General features: G+C 37.6%; 1 protein-coding gene across 2 annotated transcripts in view; it reads left to right on the top strand.

Moving 5' to 3' along the window:
• LOC122806471 (TRPM8 channel-associated factor homolog) overlaps nucleotides 1–21,061 on the top strand; it is a 653,565-nt gene that overhangs the window by 247,671 nt on the left and 384,833 nt on the right. For both annotated transcript variants that reach the window (XM_044076949.1, XM_044076942.1), the window contains exon 3: nucleotides 2,471–3,462. In XM_044076949.1, coding sequence (XP_043932884.1) covers nucleotides 2,471–3,462 — 992 coding nt within the window. The remainder of the gene's footprint in view (nucleotides 1–2,470; nucleotides 3,463–21,061) is intronic.

A 21,061-nucleotide genomic window follows, 5' to 3' on the forward strand; every position in this document is an offset into this window, starting at 1 on the left:
TCTACTAAAGAATATATATACAAATAATTTAGCGTATGTTAAGCTAGGTCCTTTCACCTCTGAATCTATACATATAACAAAGGGTACTAAACAAGGATGTCCCATGTCACTGATTCTATTTGTTTTGGCTATTGAAATATTGGCAGATTCAATACTTAACAATACAAAAATTAAAGGAGTAGGTGTTTATGAACAATACAATTCTAAATTAATGCTCTTTGCTGATGACATATTATTAACATTATCCAATACAAAAGAGACATTAGAAGAATTAGCTATATTAATTGACACATTTTACAGGATTTCAAAACTCCATTTCAATAAATCAAAATCAAAATTTTTAATTTTAAATAAAAAAAGAATTGCAGATGAAGGGGAATCACATTATAAGGAAACAAGACTCTACCTTAAAATATCTAGGAACTGAGTTATGCAAGGATAATAATGAATTAGTCTCAAAAAAGACAATAATATCATCAATACAATTAAAATCTCTGTGGAAAAGTGGAACAAAATAATATTAACATTTGAAGATAGACTACAGTTAATAAAAATGGTTTTACAACCCAAGATTATATATATAGCTTTGGCAATACAACTGTTACCAGAAAGGAATATACTCAGAGAAATAAACTCATGCCTAATAACATTTTTGGTTTCCCTTTCCCAAAAGAAACAGAATAGCTTTGATACATCATATCAGACCATGGAAACAGGGAGGATTAAACTTTCCTGATATAGAAACATATATAAAAGCATCAATATCTAAAACAATCTCAGATTGGATAAGTCCAAATTATTCTGCAAATTGGAAAGAATTACTAACTGTAATATCAATAAATTAATTTGATTTACAAAAAAATTCAAATAGATAAAAATAATTTGTCATGGCACATATTATGTATTAGTCTGCAATATAACATAACTAAGCCCACTAAAACTCATATGATTAATTGTTACATTGGCTCATTTAGGAAAATTATTACTGCAAATATAGATTTAAAAATCTGTTTGATCTTTTAACACCATTCATAGTTACAAAGAGCTATCCACATAAAATATACAGAGAAATAATTAATTCCTGGGAACAGAAAAGATTTGTTTGTTGGTTTCAATGTATCAAAGAACTAAAAGTTTTGGATATGCAAACAATAGAAACAACATACAAAATTCCACAACAAGATTGGCTAACTATGCAAAGCATTCTGACATATTAGCAAAAATTATGCAGAATAATTAGTAATTTTTCATTTAAAGAAATACCTAAACTTATGAAATACCTATATGAAATCATATATAATGATTATGACATGGGAAATAGTATTTTAAAATTTTGCAAGATATTGATAAATTATAAAACAACACTCAAATCCTCATATTGGAATTATATAACAAAAGGACACTCATTACAGCTAACTGAAGAAATTAAATCAAATATTTTATTATCAATAAAACATACATCCTTTACACAATACTGGAAAGTCTTTAATTGGAAATGCTTGCACAGAGCATTCTTAACGCCAGATAAAATTGCTAAAATTAATTCTTCCACAAAGGGAATATGTTGGAGGTGTGAGCAAATACAAAACGCAGAATGGGATCACATTTTTTTGACTTTGTTAAAATTAAGCCATTTTGAAATTATATTAAAAACTTTTCACAAGCTTTTTTTAAAGCTCTAGCATTATTAAATATGTACAAAGGTCCTCATTTGAATGAGTCAAATATGTATCTAGTTTGGACAATACTTGCAATCTCAAGGAAGTGTATAACAAGAAGATGGAATACAAACACAATACCAACTTTGGAAGACTTCTACATCTTACTGAAGACCAGAGCATTGTTGGAAATTAAAATTAAAGAATTAAGGATACATCCTAAGCCATTTATTAATAATCCATGGAAAAAAGTCTTATCATTAATTGACACTTTCCAATAACTGAAGAGATACACTCTGATAACTGGATTGTTATACCTATAAAGTAATTGTACATATTGAGGTATGTTATAGCGTCAGGCTGATGTAAATAGTGGACATAGCTATTTAAGATGTTATATACAAATACTATGGAATTTATTCAACTGCATTTGAAAAATAAAAAAAAATTGAGAAAAAAAAGCAATGTTTTTTTTTCATGGCTAGGTTGTAATAACTTGACAGTCTTGTAAATTCTGCTTCATTTGATGACTTTAATGTCATTGCTATATAAAAATTGGCACATACTTTGAAATAGCAATGCAAATAATAAAAGATCTGTCAAATCCCTTAAGGCTTATACATAAGCTGACACTTGCAACTAAAAGTGATGAAAGTAGTATTAGCTTTCTAAGGTTTTGAGTAATAAATAGGAATATTATCTTAAAAATAAATATATTTTTTATTCCAAGTAAGCATGATTATAGTTTTATACATCATGAACAGATATGAAATCGATTAATGTACTTTTTCATTCTAATTAACAAAATTTAGCCACAAGTTTGATGTCGCCGATGATCTAGCTGAACTCATGGAGGATGTGGAGGAATTTCAAATACCAAAACAATTTACTTTATCTTCTTTGATGCTTCATGGTCCACTGGCCTTTCCTCTTGGAGTCGATGATTCCCATCACACGCTTCTAGCAGCTGCACATTATGGAAAAGGTCGTGTTGTGGTGGTATCACATGAAGGCCTGTTTTCACATCTTGCAATGAAAACATTTTTTGTTAATGCAGTACGCTGGCTTGATGCTGGGAAGGGAGGCAAGATTGGAGTTGTAAAGCAGTTGACAGGCTTTCATAATATGCTTGTTCAAGAGTCCTTCCCTTCTGAACTGTGTGATTTTAGTGAACAGCTGCATGTTTACTGCTGTACGTCTTACAGTGATAGCAATTCAGACAAAATTCATGAATTTGTTGCAGAAGGTGGAGGCTTACTCATTGGTGGTCATGCCTGGTGGTGGGCTTATTCGAACACAGGTAAAGATGCAATTGCTGAATATCCAGGGAACAAAATCCTAAACAAATTTGGGATTACTATCTTGCCAGTATGTATCTCAGGTTCTACAATCAAAGCTCCATCACCAGAAGACACATTCAAAAGTTACCACTTCCGAAATGCTCTGTCTGTGCTGGGAGACCATGTTCTAAAAAACAAAGAACTAGATCAAACAGAAGTGGCATGGATGAAGAAACTTGAACATGACTGCAGGGTTACCTTAACAACTACAACAGAAGGAAATCATTCATTTACACAGATACATCAGTTCTTCACTGACTTATTACTCAGTTGCAATGGCCTCACAGAAACAATTAACACTCCTGTAAACTTCAACTCAAAAGAAATACTTTTACAATCGATAGCAACAGAGCTCTATCATTTATCTCCTAATCCAGAACAGATAGCCACAGCCGTCTACAAAAATCTGCCTGAGCTGCCTACAACACCTTGTGTAGAACTTGACATCAATGGCGAAAATGAAGGTATTCAGATTCTCTGTTAAAATATTTTATTCTAAGATGCACTTTCTCATTTTCAGTTTATGCTATGAATTCTGCAAATATGTGTCAGGTAAAAAGATCTTTTATTCTACCAAACAAGACATATTTTATAGGGAAATTCTATGTATGTTAGCAACTAAGAGGTCCTACTGAATACAATGTGTTAATGTAACAAGCAAGATAGATAATTCTAGGAGAGATAAAATGTTTTGAAAGCAGGGACCATATGTTTAAAACATGGTCCAAAATATTGTTTCTGAGTACCTTCACTACTGCTTTATACTATTAACCAATATGTTACAAAAATAATGAAACTAACTAGAAAATATATATTTTTAATGATTATCAACAAGGCTGCATAACAAGTGCCAAAAATTGAATGATGCCTTCTGAGCTATCTGTGAAAGTGGATATAGACATAATTGTTTTCAAAAATAGCTGTCCCAGAGCACCACATAAGGTAATATAATATAATATAATATAATATAATATAATATAATATAATATAATATAATATAATGCTGCTTTATGGGAAGGGTAATGCTTCTTGTTTTATGTTTGTTATTTTATGTACTGCTTGATTGTACCATTTACTTTTATTGCAGTGTATTAAAGTGTCAAAATTGGTTAGGTGACAAAAAAATTGCTTGTCTTGATGAGTCATAGGAATTAGAAATTAATTAATTGTCCATTAAATAAGGGTGGGGACAGAAATCAGTATTTTTATTTAAAGAGGAAAATAAAACATTGCAGGGTTTTCTAGAGGAAATATATGTTGACTGTCTCTATCATCAAGTAGCTGTTGTGTGGGAAAAAAAATCCTATCCATTTCCTGTTATTTCCTTAAACGTAGAATCTCTCAAGTTGTCTAACTGTCATGGTAATTTGAGTACATAGTTCCCTTCAATTCTTCTTTCATCAGTGCTTGTTAGCAAGCACAAAGATTATTGTTTTGTAGAAGCACTATTACGTACCAATTAAAGTACAGATATAATTAGTTTTCATTTTTATTGTGTTCTATCTGATTTGTAAACTGGGGTAGGGCACTGATCACAAATTATTAATTTCAGTTTCAGCCCAGAGATCCTCAGTCTGGTTATCATTAGACAAAATCTTACTCATAATCAGTCCCCCTTACTATTGTAATGAATCTAGTTATACATTGAATCTCCTCAACTTGAAATATTTTTCATTGATTTTAGATCTATACTTTGTTAATTATATTAGCACTTATCTGTGCAATTCATAGCCAAAAAATACCTGTCACCATGGAGTCAGGGCCTGTTTTAGCCTCATCCTTAGCCAGCCTACTTGCACTCAATTTTCTAAGGAACCGCAGCAGCTACCTCATGTTTACTGACACCCCAGGTCTTCTAACACATAATGATTCTACCTGTGGCAGATGTACTTAGGTTTCTAAACTGAGAGCTGTTCTCTCCAACTCACCATCAGTAAACAGCTCCACAACAATGAATCCTGCAGCTTTATCATACCCCTTTATCACTATTTCATCCTTCCTTAGCTAACCTTGTCATACCCTTACTTACTGCCTCTCATTCAACCTACTTCCCTCTCCTCTTTGCATCTCTCTCACACTTCTCCTTTCTACCCCTCTTCCATCTGCATTCCCATCTCACCTTTCCTCTGTCTTCTCCCCATGGCATCCTTTCCTGCAACTACTTTCACTTGCATCTTCTAAAGTCTTCATACCTCTCTATATAATGAGATGGAGCTATCCCTGCAGTATAAGCTATCTCAGTCATTATGGCTACATCTTATCCATAAAACTATGCTAAGCATAAGTCTATTTCCACCCATGTCTTTATATTGTAGGCTGCTTCTTGAAGTAAATTTTGCAGCATATTCTTTCATCTATATATATTTGTTTTTAACATATCCTTGTATCTGTAAATATGCTTTGTTCACGTCTTATGTGATCATGTTCACCCAGGCTGTGCCTGTAAATGGACCATTGAGATCAGTGTACTACCCCAGTAATCAAATATAAATAAATAAAATGAAAAATAAATAAACGCTACATTATCACAGCATCAAAGCATTAGTTACATATGCTGAGGTATTCCTTGATGACTCCATTACAAGACATGCAGGCACACCACTTGCCTGGCTGGGGAAATATATGGTGACAGCTGCTGTAATGATCAGGGATATCTCTAAATCCATTTAGGCCCTGCACTGTCCCAGATGCAGTTATGACCTTGAAGCTGGTCACGTGGGGGTGAATAATCTTTGTTTTTCCCCCACAAGGGAGATGCAGCAAGATATTACTGAGCTCTCTGCTCATGGCTTTGATGAGAGTAAAACCCTGACATGCAGTAGCATTCTACTTTTAGAAACTGTAAAGCAGGCTACAAGCTTAAGATTACTACAGATGCCAAAAGAAACTGCAGACTCTTTTTGGTTCTTTCTGGAAATTAAAGAATAATTACAAGGATGCACTAACCTCATCTCTGATGATATAACATATTCAAATCCCAAGGATCTGCCCAATAGATTAGCAGACAAAATTTGTGTTCATTTTACCCGACTTATCCATATTGTTGTCCTCAGTATCCCTGAAATATTCATGGAACAAGTCTAAAATTACTGTCAAAGTCTAAAGAATACTACTTCCAGGGGACCAGACAACATACCAAGCTGTATTTTCATCAGTGCCAAGTATGCTCTATCTGACCCTTAAACTGTTCAGCCTCAAGATATCCACAGGGTTTGTGCCATGTGACTGTAGAACAGACACTTTGACTCCTCTACACAAGGGTTGCCCCTCTATAGGCCCATCAGCCTCACCAGCCTTATACACAAAACCATTGAACGTATCATAACAGAACTCATTTCTGCAGACATAGGCAATTTAACCATAGCCTAACTGTATAACTGTGAGCAAGTCACTTAACCAAGCATCACTCCTGGCCTGAGTCTGAAAAAGATCCATGGAGGTCAGTGCTCTACCTGGAAATCAAATTCAACAAAATAAATAAATAAACTGATCTAGACCCTAATCTGTTTGATTTTGTGAAGGGTAGATCCTGTCTTCTGAATCTGGAAAGCCTCTTTGTAAAGGCTACAGAGGTTGTGGACAGCTATCACATAGTGTACACTGCTTATCCTGACCTAGCCAAGGCTTTTATACCATCCTCCATGCTGGCATTGTTAACAAATTAGACAGACTTAATGCAAACACCTATGTTATCTGCTTGATTGCAAACTGGATATTCAACAGATCCCAGGTTTGGAAAGTGGTTTGTATCATCTCTGAGAACATAGCATTGTAACTGCTGGGGTACCAAAGAGATCAGTGCTGGGTCCTCTCTTGGTTGCCCTTAACTTTTACAGACATCCAGTCCAGTATCTCATATGTGTGGTTGAAAAGTTTGCTGATGACTGCAAACTGGAAACTTAACTGCTCGTCCATTGATATTAAATTGCTCCAGCAAGTTCTGGGGTATGTACATACCTGTTATTCTGAAAATGATACCTAGGTAAATGCAAAAAGTGCAGTGTAGTTGCATTTCGCAAAAAAAAAAACTGATCCCACCTCATATGTTATAAGTGGCACTTCTCTTCAGACAGATACCTGGGTATTTATGCAAACAATACTTTCATTTGATCATTATTTTTCTACCAAAGTCAAGAAATCCTCCTATTTAACTCAATGCATTTCCAAGGGAATATCGTCAAAATCCAGAGAAGTTATCCAGCCACTGTACTCTTCCTTTATCAGACCCATCATTAAATACAATGGCCTCTTTGGTATATATAAATCACTCAACTGGAAAGGCCTCAAAGATACCTCATTAAGAAAATTAGAAGTCTTAAATCCTACAACTCTCTTGATAGGTTAGTATACTAGGTCAAACAACCATAATATTGTTTGGTTAACACCATTTGGTCGACATAAACAAATGGTCAACATATACATGAGATCAACAGTTCCTGGGTAATGGAATTTTCCCTTTCCCTGGCGATTGTGTGATCCAACAGTTAATATATATAATTAGCAGGGGGGGTAAGGGGTGCAGGGAGGCTTTCTTTTCTGCAAAAACACTTTTTGGTTTAGCCTGGTTCAGGGTAATCCTAGAAGCATGTGCAATATGTATCAGAGTTCTGTGTTTCGACATTATGTCAATATTCTGCATGATGACATTGCGCTTTTTTGACACACTGCACTAGATCTATCTTGGTGAATTAGCACAGGCTGCTCAGACATGAAGTTTGTCATGTTTTTCGGCCCTTGAAAGGCCCAGTCCTATATGATCTCTGTTTATTTGCAAAACCAATGGCTCTACAAACACCTGCATATATGAACATAAACGTATACCAACAAACAAATAAGACTTCTTAACTCAGAGCATTCACAGCTTGTGGAATAAGTTCCTACTACAGGTCAATCAAAGTATTATTTTGACTGCTTGTAACACTAGTCTTAATAATTTTATGGGTAGACACAAATTTTCACCAGAATTGCCATGTGCAGGGTTGCTTGATTTAAGAGGTGAGTATCTTGAAGTACTTGAAAAGGAACACACAAATTTTGAAGTTGCTAGGCATCTTATAGCATGTGATCACTTGCCTAATATTGGTCTTATGTGCCAATTACATCTCAAGAGGATCTGAAAAAGTCATTAACCCCAATCAGACCACAGTTTAAAACCTTTGTAGGTGAAACAGCATAATCCAAAATTTCTGCTATCTAGAACAAACTTCCTAGTGATGTATGAGGCAAAATACCTTAGATTTGTTTAACAAAAAAATAAAAGAGCATCTCTTAAAGTGAACATCCTGTAATTGCTTTAAATTCAATGATTAAAAATTGGAAATGGATCATTTTAACAAAAAGTTGCTTTCCTCACACAAAGATATAATGTAAAAATGTTGATGCTTCTTTAGAAAATATAGAGAACATGCCAATCTCTGCTCGAGTCCATTTCCACATCAAGCCTAGCAATTTCTGCTATGGATAATGTAAAAGACATACCCAGTAAAATGTAAATATTATAAATAACATATACACTGGAAAGTTAAACGTGTAGAACATCACATGGGTAACTACTGTGAATATCTAAATACTTGATGAATGTTGTTGTATGCTGTACTCTGTGGTCACTACTACTCTACTGGTATACTATTGGCTTATCACAATTATTTCTTGTTGATCTAACTATTTCATTGTTGATATATGTATAGTTCTTGCCATGTTGGCCCACGTCATAAATGAAAAAGGCCTGCTCACCAGTTTCCTTATCTGACTAATAAAATTAAATACGTAAATGAATGATGCCTACATTTAAAGACAAAATAACTGAGTTCAATAATTGTCAAATCATTTGGTGTCATTCTAGGGAATCTAATGTGTACCTACATGGGAAAAAATGGTCACTAAACCCACCTGCTTTTCCAGGGATGACTTTCATATTTACTCCTTGTTTTTTCTGCATTGGGGCTAAATAATTTTTCACCTTCATACTGCCTTTTTAGCCAGATCTCATCTGATGAGCATTCCAGCATAGCAAATTCTAGGCTAGATAATATCAAGTTAGTGCTACTGAATGCCAGAATTCCTTAGCCTCAAAGACGTCAGCATTTGTGTAACTACAGAAACCTGTTTCCATTGTAGTGGTAGCACTCCCTGTATTCCAAGCTACAATGCCTGTCACACAATAGGAACCCCCAGCAGCTGCAGGGATTATATATATTTATTTATCTTATGAATTTTCTCTCATCATATTTTGTATGTTACGAATATGGAACTGGTTGAAGTCCTGATTAGGCTCAATGCAATTAACTGTAACATTACAGCCATTTATGGATCCCCATCTTTGACCCTGGCAGAGCATGCAGAATACCTTAACCAGTTAGACAAGTAAATAATCACACCAAATACCTTTCACACAGAGGATTTCAATTACCTGCACATAAACTGGCAAACACAGAATAACAGCAATAAATGTACCCAGAGTTTCTCAACTTCATAAATGCCAATAAAACTGTCCTCCTACTCATTGGAGTTGTTAATCTTCGTAATGTGCTTCTCACAAAAATTTCCCCCAAATGAACCACCCTTCTTATTGCCCTTCCTATTCAAAACTGACCATCTAGCCAACATCTTCTTTATGCCTCCCAATAATTCCAGTATATTCAGGCATTACTCCAAAGCCAATTATTTAATATTTAGTGATCTGATAATCACAAATGCTATAGCTGTCCAGCAAACCATATAAATGCCTACTCCTCTGAATTTTATTCTTTCTTGGGCTGATGTACTGAGGCATTTGCACCAATCCAGTGTAAACATAATGACAAATGTAAAGATAAACCCATATGGAGGATCTACCCCTCTCAAATAAACCTCAATAATAAAATGAAAAAGCTTAGGGGCATCCATGAAACATATCTACTTCATCATTATAAAATGGATTTAAAACTGGGAAGGAAGTCTTTCAAACTTGCTATTATGAACTTAAGAGTTGCAACTAATTCAAAAGACAGCCATAAGGCCTTCATCAACTATATTAGGAATCTTAGAAGTAACCAAGAATTTTGTACTGAATGTACCTCCAATGATTCCTCCTTCTCTGACCCTAGTGACATTGGTAATATTCTTGTGTGCAAATTCTCTTCCAACCACCTACCCACCCCTATGACCCCCTGCATTCCCCCTCAAATTGTGATCCATTTGGACCAAGTCCTTCAGAAACTTTACAAAATTAAAAATACTACCTACTTCCATAGCAAGAGACTGAGATAGGGTCTCAGCAGATATCATCAAGATGGTGGGTTAATTAGGGGAGAAATGGCTCTTGAGGGTTCTTATAGAAGTATGGAGAGAAAGGTGTATCACAGATGGCCAGAGAGCAAGCATTCTAGTGCCACTGTACAAGAGCAAAGGGGACATTTACAATTATGGGCAACATAAAGGTATCCAACTCATGTCACACTGCATGAAAGTGCTGGAGAGGGTGATTGGTACCATGAATATGCAGAGTACTAGAAAGTAAGATGAGAAATGAGTGCTTTGGATTCAGATCAGGATTCAGTAAACTGACTTGATGCTTGCAGTGAGACAGATAGTGAAGGAAAAGCTAAATATGAGGAAAAAGTCAAACTGGGCACTCCTAGACTTGGAGAAAAGCATATGATGAGGTCTCAAGAAAGCTGATATGGGCAGTTGTTTGAAGTTCAATAAATATTCATAGAATTAATACAGTCTATGCACAAGGACCCAATGACACAAGTATAAACAGTCTTTGGATACACAAAGGGGTTCCCAGTGAGAGTGGATGGGCATTAGGGTTCAGCTCTGAGCCCAGTGTTGTTCATACTGATGGTGGATTACATTAGCAAACAGGTTGAAGGGGACAGATCAACAAAGCTGCTGCATGCAGATGATGTGGCATTACAAGCAGATTCTGAACATAAATATCAGCAAATGATAAGACAACCTCCATGTTATCAAATGGAGAAAATCAGAAGAAGTTGAAAATCGAGATAGAAGGGAAAATAGTGGAACAGGTGAACAGCTTCAATAATCCTGAACAGTTAGTTAAGGAGACAGGAAGTCTGAATGAGGAGGTCAGGGCAAGATACAGAGGAGCTGTAGCAAACTGATAGAGACTGTCAGAGATAGTGTTTGACAAAAGAATGCCAAAGAAGCTAAAACGTAAGATGTACAAAACAGTGGTGTGATCAGTACTACTGTAAGGAACAGAAACCTGAGCAGTAAAGGCAGAGCAGCTGAGGAAGCTAGAGGTGATGGAGATGAAGTGCCTAAGACAGGTGGTAAGATGCACACTGTGGGGCAGATGAAGAAATAATGACATCAGTGCAAAAGTCAAAGTCAGAGGTCAATGAGAACAGATTATGGTAGAGCACACATGCAGGAAAGCAGAGGATGATTTTGTGAAAAATAATGTGAAGAGACAGGAAGAAAGCAAGAAGAAACATAGACATCTAGCAAAGAAATGGACAGATTTCATGATATAATACAGAAAAGACTGCCAAAGAAAGTAGGAGAGCGACAATGAATGGAGAGGTGGTGACAGTTAATGAAATACTCTGACCCCATGTAGAAAATGTGAAAAAGAGTTGATGATGATGAAGATTCTGTAGGTCCTGACAATATCCTCTGAAGTCTGCTGAGATGCAAAATTAAAATTACTACTTCTATGAGTCCTGACAATATCCCTTGATGTCTGCTAATAAGCATAAAGTCCCACCCAGCATCACACGTCTATCATCTCTTCACCCTAAGTCTCATCACTAGTTATATCCCCAGAGTGCACAGAATGGTATTCTTGCTGCCTTTACATAAAGAGAGCCCCTGTAGTGGCCCAGAGAATAATCATACTATTAGTCTCACTAGTATTATTTGCAAGGTTATAGAATGCATTATAGCCGAACTACTGAACACTGATACTGGCGAGCTTACATCTGTGAATACACACCATTTTGGCATTGTAAAAGGCAGATCATGGCTTATCAACCTGAGTTGTCAGAAGGGGATACTGAGACCATCATTAAGGGGCATACAGTCTACAATTTTCTGGACTTTTTAAAGGCCTTTAACACTATCCCTCATGCAGGGATTATTGCCAAACTCTCACAATTCAACATTAACCCTTACATTGTTTGCTGATCATCAGCTGTCTGAGAGAACTCATGTCACTAAGGTCTGAGATATTTGCTCTAGACAGAAAAACATCAGTGGCATTCAAAAGGGCTCTATCCTGGGACCCTTCCTCTATGGTGTATATTTCTCTGACATAAAAGCCATTATCATGGTATTGTGGCTAATCACATTTTTCTGATTATTTCAAACTGGGGCCAGTTACCAAATCCCATTCTTACACTCATTTGCTCTAGCAAGGGCTGGACTAAACAAATGATTAGTGTATTACTTGTGGGCTTACCTTCAACACCAAGTAATGTAGCAAAGATTTTTTTAGTACTTCTTGAATGTCAAAGCCAATGTCAAAGACTTCCAAGTCCATGGATGATTGCAAACTGTGAGAAGTCATTGACTCTCCCCAATATAAGAACGCTCTTCAAGAAGGTGTAACACAGAAAAATTCTTGCTGCCAAAGCCATGGCTTAAAACTCAATACCAAGAAATACATCTTTTGAGAAGTCAGCTATTCTGGGTAATTACATCATCAATAAAACACCCGTAAACGTTGATTTATTAGTCATGGGACAAGGAACTCATGTAGATAGAAACCAAGTCTTCAACCAAAATGAGTCCAAGGTAGTAAGAAAATCCTTATATGTTGTTCAACTCATATGCATGGCATTTAGGTTCAGAGAAGTCATCATACCGCTGCCCTTATCAGACCCATCATAGAGTATAATGCCCCCTTCAGTATGTACCTCACCAGGGTTTACTACTGAAATGTTGCTGTGCAGTTGCACAGCTATGAAGTATTCGAACAACAGATGTTTGAATACTTCATATGTGTGCAGGTTACATGAACGAATGGTATATTTGTGAATGGACTATGCATTCACAAATATAATGTTCGCTCATGTAAAGGGATCGCGGTACAGTGCGGTTAGGGAAATACATCCCTTTCCTCACTGTAGTGCGATCTCGGAGTTGGAATCATAAGCTGGGGGGGGGTGCATTTTCGACATTTTCAACATTAACGGCTGTTTTTCGACATTAGGGCCATTCGTTTAGGTGCAGTTTTGGTACAACACTTTGCTGTTTCGTACCTTTTTTTTTTAAATTTCGAGATATTGATAGTAAACCCCTCACCAGACACATGCAGTGACTGGAACATCCACAAAGGTTCCTTACAAAAAGAATACAGGGAGTAAACAAAATGTCTTCTGATTACCTCAAAGCCCTATCTCTTTACTCTGCATCATTCATATGGACTACTGAGAGGTTGTCTTTGCCTGGCATACAAGGCATCCCAGAACCCTATTTTGATGAACCATTTGCATATCCACAAAAAAAAAAAAGCATCAAAACTATATTAAAAGACCTAAATTTTGTTTCTGACATAAATACAACATGTTGAAGACAGATATGTTTCTCAGATAATTCTCAGTCTATGGAACAGGTTCCCCATCCACCTGAAGCAGAGTTCCTCTCTATCTCTAGTTAAGCGCAACTTGGACCAATGGATGGATAATCAGAAATTCAGCTCTGGTCTGGCACCTATGCCTTTGATGGACAGAGGCAGTAAGTAAATCACTACCTATATAAATCCAATTTTGCATCACATTCGGGTTGCACAGCTAGGCTTATTAAGGGTCCAAGTGGTCATTAGTCTAATATACAGCTATGAGCCAATGAACCTAAGACCTCATTAACTAAAGCAGTAGTGGAAAAGAATAACTGAAAGACTGTCAAGGAAGTTATCAGGTGAAAGTAAGACTTCTGTGCAGGGGGATTGCTTCATCGCACTGGTAGGTAATGGCAGACCAGGAAGTTAGCAAGTGTAGCGGTTGCATAAGCCAAGACCTGACAGCAGGAATATTGATAGAAGGTTGTGAATAATGACTTTTGGATGTCCTCAAGAGGAGACTGTCAAACCATTTAACATCACCAGAGTGGAGACAAGATATTGTACAGGATGTCCACATCACGGGTAGGAAAATACTGACTTTGAGTGGGAACATTACTGCCAGATAGAAGACTACTGTGAGGAATCCCTAAGCCTGGTGGTCATGCACTCCCTAGAGAAGGCAGTGTCAGAAACAGTTGGTAGAAATGAAGCATATCTGTAAACAAGGTCACTGCTTGTCAACTGGCTCACTGACCGAACCCACACTGTGAAAGTAGCAGACTTTAAACCCAACTTCAGACTAGTGACAAGTGAATTACCACAGGGTTCAGTCCTGGGTCCTCTCCTGTTTGGTATCTACTTTTCTGAAGTACAGGCTAACACAGAAGCTCTTTGGCTAACAATGTTCACAGATGACTGCAAACTAGGAGTCATAATCAAATCTCCTAATGATGTGGACATCCTACAAAAGAGCCTCACTGAGACAGATGCCTGGTGTCAAAGCCATGGCCTCAAGCTCAATGCCAAAAAGTGCATTGTCATCCCTTTTGGTAAAAACTCTGTACCAATGAATTACCACATAGGTAGTAGTCTACTTAACACTGAAAGTGTGATACGAGACCTTGGGACACAGGTGGACAGTAGTCTATCCTTTGATAATCACATCACCACAGTAGTCAGGAAATCCTTCTGCGTGGCACACCTCATCACAAGAGGTTTCTCATCCAGGAAAAAAGAGGTCATTGTTCCCCTCTACTCATCACTCATTAGACCCATTATAGAGTACAACGCCCCTTTTGGTATGTATCTCAGAAGACATCTACAACAACTGGAAAGACCACAGAAATACCTCACAAAGAGGATTACCGGCCTCAAACAGATGCCCTACGCAGATCGTCTCAAAAAACTCCAGCTTTACTCTGTCGCATATCGCCTTCTCAGAGGCGACCACTGCCTAACATACAAAGCTATGTCAAACCCAGAGCTGTTGGACATGCTCCACATAAAGAAATCCCAATCCCTTCGAGCTACACACTCTGAGGACCTAAACCTTATCACCACAATAAACAAAACATGCTGGAGGGATAGATTCCTGTCTCAGAGACTTCTCATACTCTGGAACAAACTACCTATCTATATCAAACAAAGCTCCTCATTAGCACTCTTAAAGAAAAATCTTGATGATTGGATGGGAGATAGGAAATTCACCCTGGGGATCACTTCTGTGGCTCTGCTTGACAGGGGCACAGGAAAATAATTTTCTTGGGTGGCTAAAGCCAGTGTACCATTTGGCTAGGCTTATATAGGCCCTAGGGCCAATATCTTAGTACCTACCTATGAACCTATGAACCTATGCAGCAGTTGCAGTGTGGCAGGGCTGTGGGAGTGGACATAGAAACACCAAAGGCACTGAACATTATTAGTGTGAAATTAATGTACCTTCTCAAGGGTGACTGAAAGCAGGAAAGTATCACTAGACTGGTAATTCATGGTAGTGGTCCCCATTCTCAGAATAATGGCAGGCGGGTGTGCTCCTTAATATACTTGAGAAAGTCTATGCCAGTTGTCTGGAAAGGAGATGTCATCCAATAACTGAATTTCAGATTCAGAAGGAGCTTTTTAGATCCCATCCTGGTTATGGAACAGTGAAACATATTTTTGCTACTGCACAGATATTATATAGGCTATGGGAGTTTGTCAGTACTGCCTACATATTAGTGAAAAATACCTCATCTTATTTCAAGGGAAATAAATATTATTATTGAATGTCAGGATAAATACAAAATTATATCTTTAGAGCATGTTAAGCTTCCATGCACTCAATGCTTCATCGCGATATTCTGAAGTTCTTAGGAAATGGCAGCATAGCATATATTGCAGTTTTTGCTTTACTTTGATTTAAGTGGCAGTTTATACATATGGAAGATGTGAGAGTCTGTGGTTACATCTTTGTAGTACATTTAATGTCTTATAGTTTAGGACTGAGGAATGAGCTTTGTGATAACTGGCAAAGCTGTGATTCACAAAACACATCCCTTGCCCCTACAGTGCAATATATTATAATTTAACACTAGGCCACATATTTTCCATTTGTCTTTCCTTATTCAGTTTGAAATATTTGATTTTTATTAGATTTTTTTCTTTCATTTAATTTTTAAGAATTTAATGTGTGTTTGAATAAACAAGTACAAAATATGAGAAACTGATTTTTTATGTTTATGGTAAATAAGAAACAGAGTATATAAACACTTCACAATGCCGAAATCCTGAAAGATCGAATTTCATATGGCCGAGACAATATGATGAAACTTTTAGAATCCCAACATTGTGAATGGAGATCTGCATACAGTGCAGAATGGGAAATTTCCCTTTTCCTCGCTGTAGTGCAATCTTGGAGTGGGAATATTTAAGTAGTGGGGGTGTGGGGGGTGCAGAAGGGCTTGAATTGTTTTTTTTTTAATTTGTTTCAGAATTTCGATATTCCGAAACATCGATGTATATATATATATATATATATATATATATATACACATATATATATATATATATATATATATATATATATATATATATATATATATATATATATATATATATATATATATGCAGCACTCATTTTGCAAAGACTTTGCAAGTCATTTAAAGGTATTCCCGTTAGTGTGTTCAGACATGGGGAGCAGATGCCAAACAATACTATTTTGCAAAGATCTATATGCTGAACAACTTCTACACTTACAGTTACAGTATCCCATTATTTTGTTTGTTTTGTTTAGTAAACATGAAAAAATATTTCTTCTTTTGTTTGTCAGTTTGACTGTACAGAAATATAAAGGTTCCATTCTAAATCATCAATTGCCATCAAAATGAGAATACAGTTAAACAAACACAACCAATTATGTCTTTGGGTAAAGAAAACTTAAACATTTTTTATAATGGGACAAAAACCTACATTCAACTCCCTATGCTTTTATATCTATATATAGATATATAGATAGATAGATATGTATGTATGTATCTCTCTCTTTCTCTCCCTCTCTCTCTCTCTCTCTCTATATATATATAGGTTTACCTTTGAAAGGTTGAAAATCAACCTACCGAACGGCCCTTTGTGCGAACCGGAATGACGTAAATCGTCAGTCTGATCTGCACCGAAGTTCAAAAATCAACAAATCGAAAACCAGATTCGCTGATTTTCGAACTTCAATTCAAAGACAAAGCGTAATGCAGAGGGGCTGTGCCCCCCTGCACTCCACACCCCCCACTTTATTATTCTAACTCCGAGTTCGCACTACAGTGGGGAAAGAGTCCACTTCCCGATCCCAACTATAGTGCACCTTGCACCAAAAATGCCAAATCTGCAATGAGCGAACGTTACTGTGCATTCAGTCATTGCACATTTGATGCATTTTTTTGGGCCTTCCAAAAACTTGAAAAAGTCCTTTCAGACTTTTGTATTTCATATATGTGCATTACGCACATCTAAAGGTAAACCATATATATATATATATATATATATATATATATATATATATATATATATATATATATATATATATATATATATATATAGAGAGAGAGAGAGAGAGATATGCATATATACATACATATAGGTACATATGCATATTAAAACCATGCTTCAACAGCCTCAGAGGGAAAAGCAATTGGTCACTGCTGGTCTTGTAACAGAAGCAGCACCAGCAGTGATTCTCTTTGAGAAGTGAAACTTGAGAACTTGCAGCTCAGTGAAAAGAGATCAGTTAGTTGTAACCTTATCCAGCTGTAACTTGACCATGGGTAAGGAAGCCAAATATCTAATACATAACGGAACGTAAGTTCCCCATACTAAAGGGGTGGGTGAAGAAAAAAAAAAACTATGGGCTAGGCTTGTAAATGCCCTCGGGCAGATAGCCTAGTATGAACCTATGAACCTATAAACAGTAAATTAGTAGGATTTCTGTGCTGAATAACATATTTATAGTACAAATGTTCCTGCTTAGTTTTTAAGTTATTTACTGCAGCTTAACTGCAGATGCACAATTAGAACTGGTGGTCCTGTTCATTTAATACCTGCTTTATCAACACTTTAACAGAGAACTTTTAATGTGAAGTTCTTCAATCTCACCATTCATTCTTTACTGATGGGTTCGGAGCCAATCCCTTGTCTCCGATATGGCCAATTGCAAAGCTTGAGGTCTTCAAATAACTCAAGGTCAAGTCCCTATCCCATGATGCACCTGTATTTACCTCAGATTTAGTTTGCCACTGCAATAGATCGGAGGTTCTGAATTAGCTCGTGCCAGTAAACTGTTTTTTTCTATTTCTTTGTTCTGATATTTAGATAGTTGGTATACTCAGTTAGTTTTACAAAGCTCTTGCAGCTTTATAGTGTGTATTTCTGCATTTTAGCCCCTTCCCTTAGTGTGTTATTAAGTCTTCTAGTGGCCTCTTGTTTTAGGCCTAGTTTAAAAGTTTTTGCTAGTTATTAGAGTGTGCTTAGTCAAACCCCCCCTCCAGAGGCAGAGGAGGGGGCAATAATGGAAGATGCCGCCCTCGCAGCAGGGGGGGTCAGCAACACCAGGGTGACAGAGATGACTTCTCTGGGAAGCTGTACCAGAACTCTTGAGAGGAGGCCCGACTGTCCTGCTCTGGAGGCAGTCAGGGGTCACTTATCTTTTTATCCAGATGCCTGGCACAAAATAACAAAAGACAACTGGGTACAAAATATCATTTCCAGAGGATACTTCATCCCATTCACCACACCCCCTCCACTCATGAGAAAAATCCCGAACGTTCCACCCAGTTACAGGGAACAGGCAACAATAGAGGTCCAAACATTGCTAACAAAAAGAGTCATCCAACCAGTCCCAGCAGACCAGACAGGATCCGGAACTTACTCAAGATTCTTTTGGTTCCAAAGAAGACGGGGGAACTGGAGACCCATATTGGACCTCAGCAGACTGAACCAATACATAAAGAAAGAGAAGTTCCAGATGGTCACGTTTCAGTCTATACTTCCCTTCTTAGGGAAAGAAAATTGGATGTGCTTGATAGAGCTCAAGGATGCATACTACCACATAAAGATGGCCAGATCATCCAGGGATCACCTGCGCTTCCGGCTGGGAGCCAATCATTACCAGTTTCGAGTCCTGCCCTTTAGTCTCACTACAGCCCCCAGAGTGTTCACCAAATGCATGGCAGTGGTCAGGGCTCACCTGAGGCATCTAGGATTTCAGGAGTTTTCGTACCTAGGCGATTGGCTCCTTACTGCAAACACCAGGCATCAACTCATTCAGGCCAGGGAGTCCACTCTGTTTCTCTGCAATCATCTGGGCATTACATTCAACTCAGAAAAATCTGCCTTGTCGTCATTGCAGCATATCCTTTTTATTGGAGCAGAGTTGGACACCATCACCACCACACTAAGGCTCCCAATAGAAAGAGTCTTTCTTCTTCATCAGCATGTCAGTATTCTGATATCAAAAGACAGAGCACCAGCATCAGAAGTTCTGAAATTATTAGGCATGATGGCAGCAGCAATTCTAGCCATACCACTAGCTCATATGCACATGCAGATACTACAATGGCTGTTGTTCACTCAATGGTCTTACCAAGAGCTTCCCATGTCTCACACTATAATGATAACCAATTTCTGCAAAAAGGACCTTCAGTGGTGGTTGACCTCACTTCATGTCGTGATAGGACACCCATTTGTGGTACCCCTCCAGCGGCTACAGTCACCACAGATGCTTCCCTGATAGGGTGGGGAGGCATTTTCAGGGAAAGACAGCCCAAGGCACATGGACAGATCAAGAGACACATCTGCATAATGGAGATGAGAGCTGTACTTCTGGCATTGCAGTACTTTCAGGACTCTCTTCCTCTGGGTACGATTGCTATTCAGACAGACAACATGCCAGTGGTCTGGAATTTGAACAAGCAAGGAGGAATCAGGTCTTACCCCCTTTGTTGCGAGGGTCTCATAGTATGGCAGTGGGCTGTTTCCACCGAACGCTTTCTGTTGGCAATGCACATCCCAGGGAAATCCAGCCTGATATTAGACAAGCTCAGCAGGGCTATCTTGTTACCCCACGAGTGGTCCCTCAAGAAGGAAATAGTGGACAGGATTTTCCACAGGTGGGGCCAGCCTTGCTGCAACCTTTTTGCCAGTCACATGAACATGAAATGCAGAAGCTTCTTTGCCCTGATTCCCCCTCTGGGAGAAGTCCCAAGGGACGCACTTGTACACGATTGGCCTCTGGGTCTCCTTTATGCATTTCCACCAATCCCGTTGATACCCAAGGTTCTACAGAAAGCAAAAACCTTGGGAAGGACCATCATTCTAATAGCCCCTCATTGGCCTCGTCAGATTTGGTTCCCCTTCCTTCAACTTCATCTTTTGGAGGATCCTTGAATTCTGGTCCCAGTTCCAGACCTTCTGATGCATTCGTCGGGGGATCTTTATCCCTCTCTGCAGTCCCTGAAGCTGACAGCTTGGATTCTTCAGTTCCCATCATAGCCAGGTTCCATAACCTCTCCAATGAGACAAAGTAGATCCTTTTATCTTCTCATAAATCTTCTACTAGGAAGCTATATCTTAGCAAATGGAAAAAATTTTCTATATGGGCCTCTAAAAATAATATTGATCCTTACCAAGCCCCTATGGCCTCCATCTTAGAATTCTTAACTATGATTTTTAACAAAGGAAAGGCAACAGCAACAGTCCATGTTCAATTGGCTGCTATTTCTAATTTTCATCTTGGATTTGAAGGTTTGAATATCATGTCTCACAAGTTATCCAAACCCTTTCTCAAAGGGACTTTTCATATTAGACCACCTGTGAAATCTCGCTATTCTCCATGGAATCTATATTTTATGCTTTCCTGGATAATTCTTCTGCTATTTGAACCAGCTTCCTCTTGTGACCTAAAATTTTTATCATGGAAGACCATCTTTCTGGTAGCTATTACTTCTGCCGCAGGGTGTCAGAGCTTCAGGCTTTATCCATCAAGCCTCCATATTTGATATTCCATGCTGACAGAGTTTCACTTAGA

Source organism: Protopterus annectens, chromosome 1.part1, assembly GCF_019279795.1.
Source record: "Protopterus annectens isolate FY-2018-M chromosome 1.part1, PAN1.0, whole genome shotgun sequence".
NCBI classification, from domain to species: Eukaryota; Metazoa; Chordata; order Ceratodontiformes; family Protopteridae; genus Protopterus; species Protopterus annectens.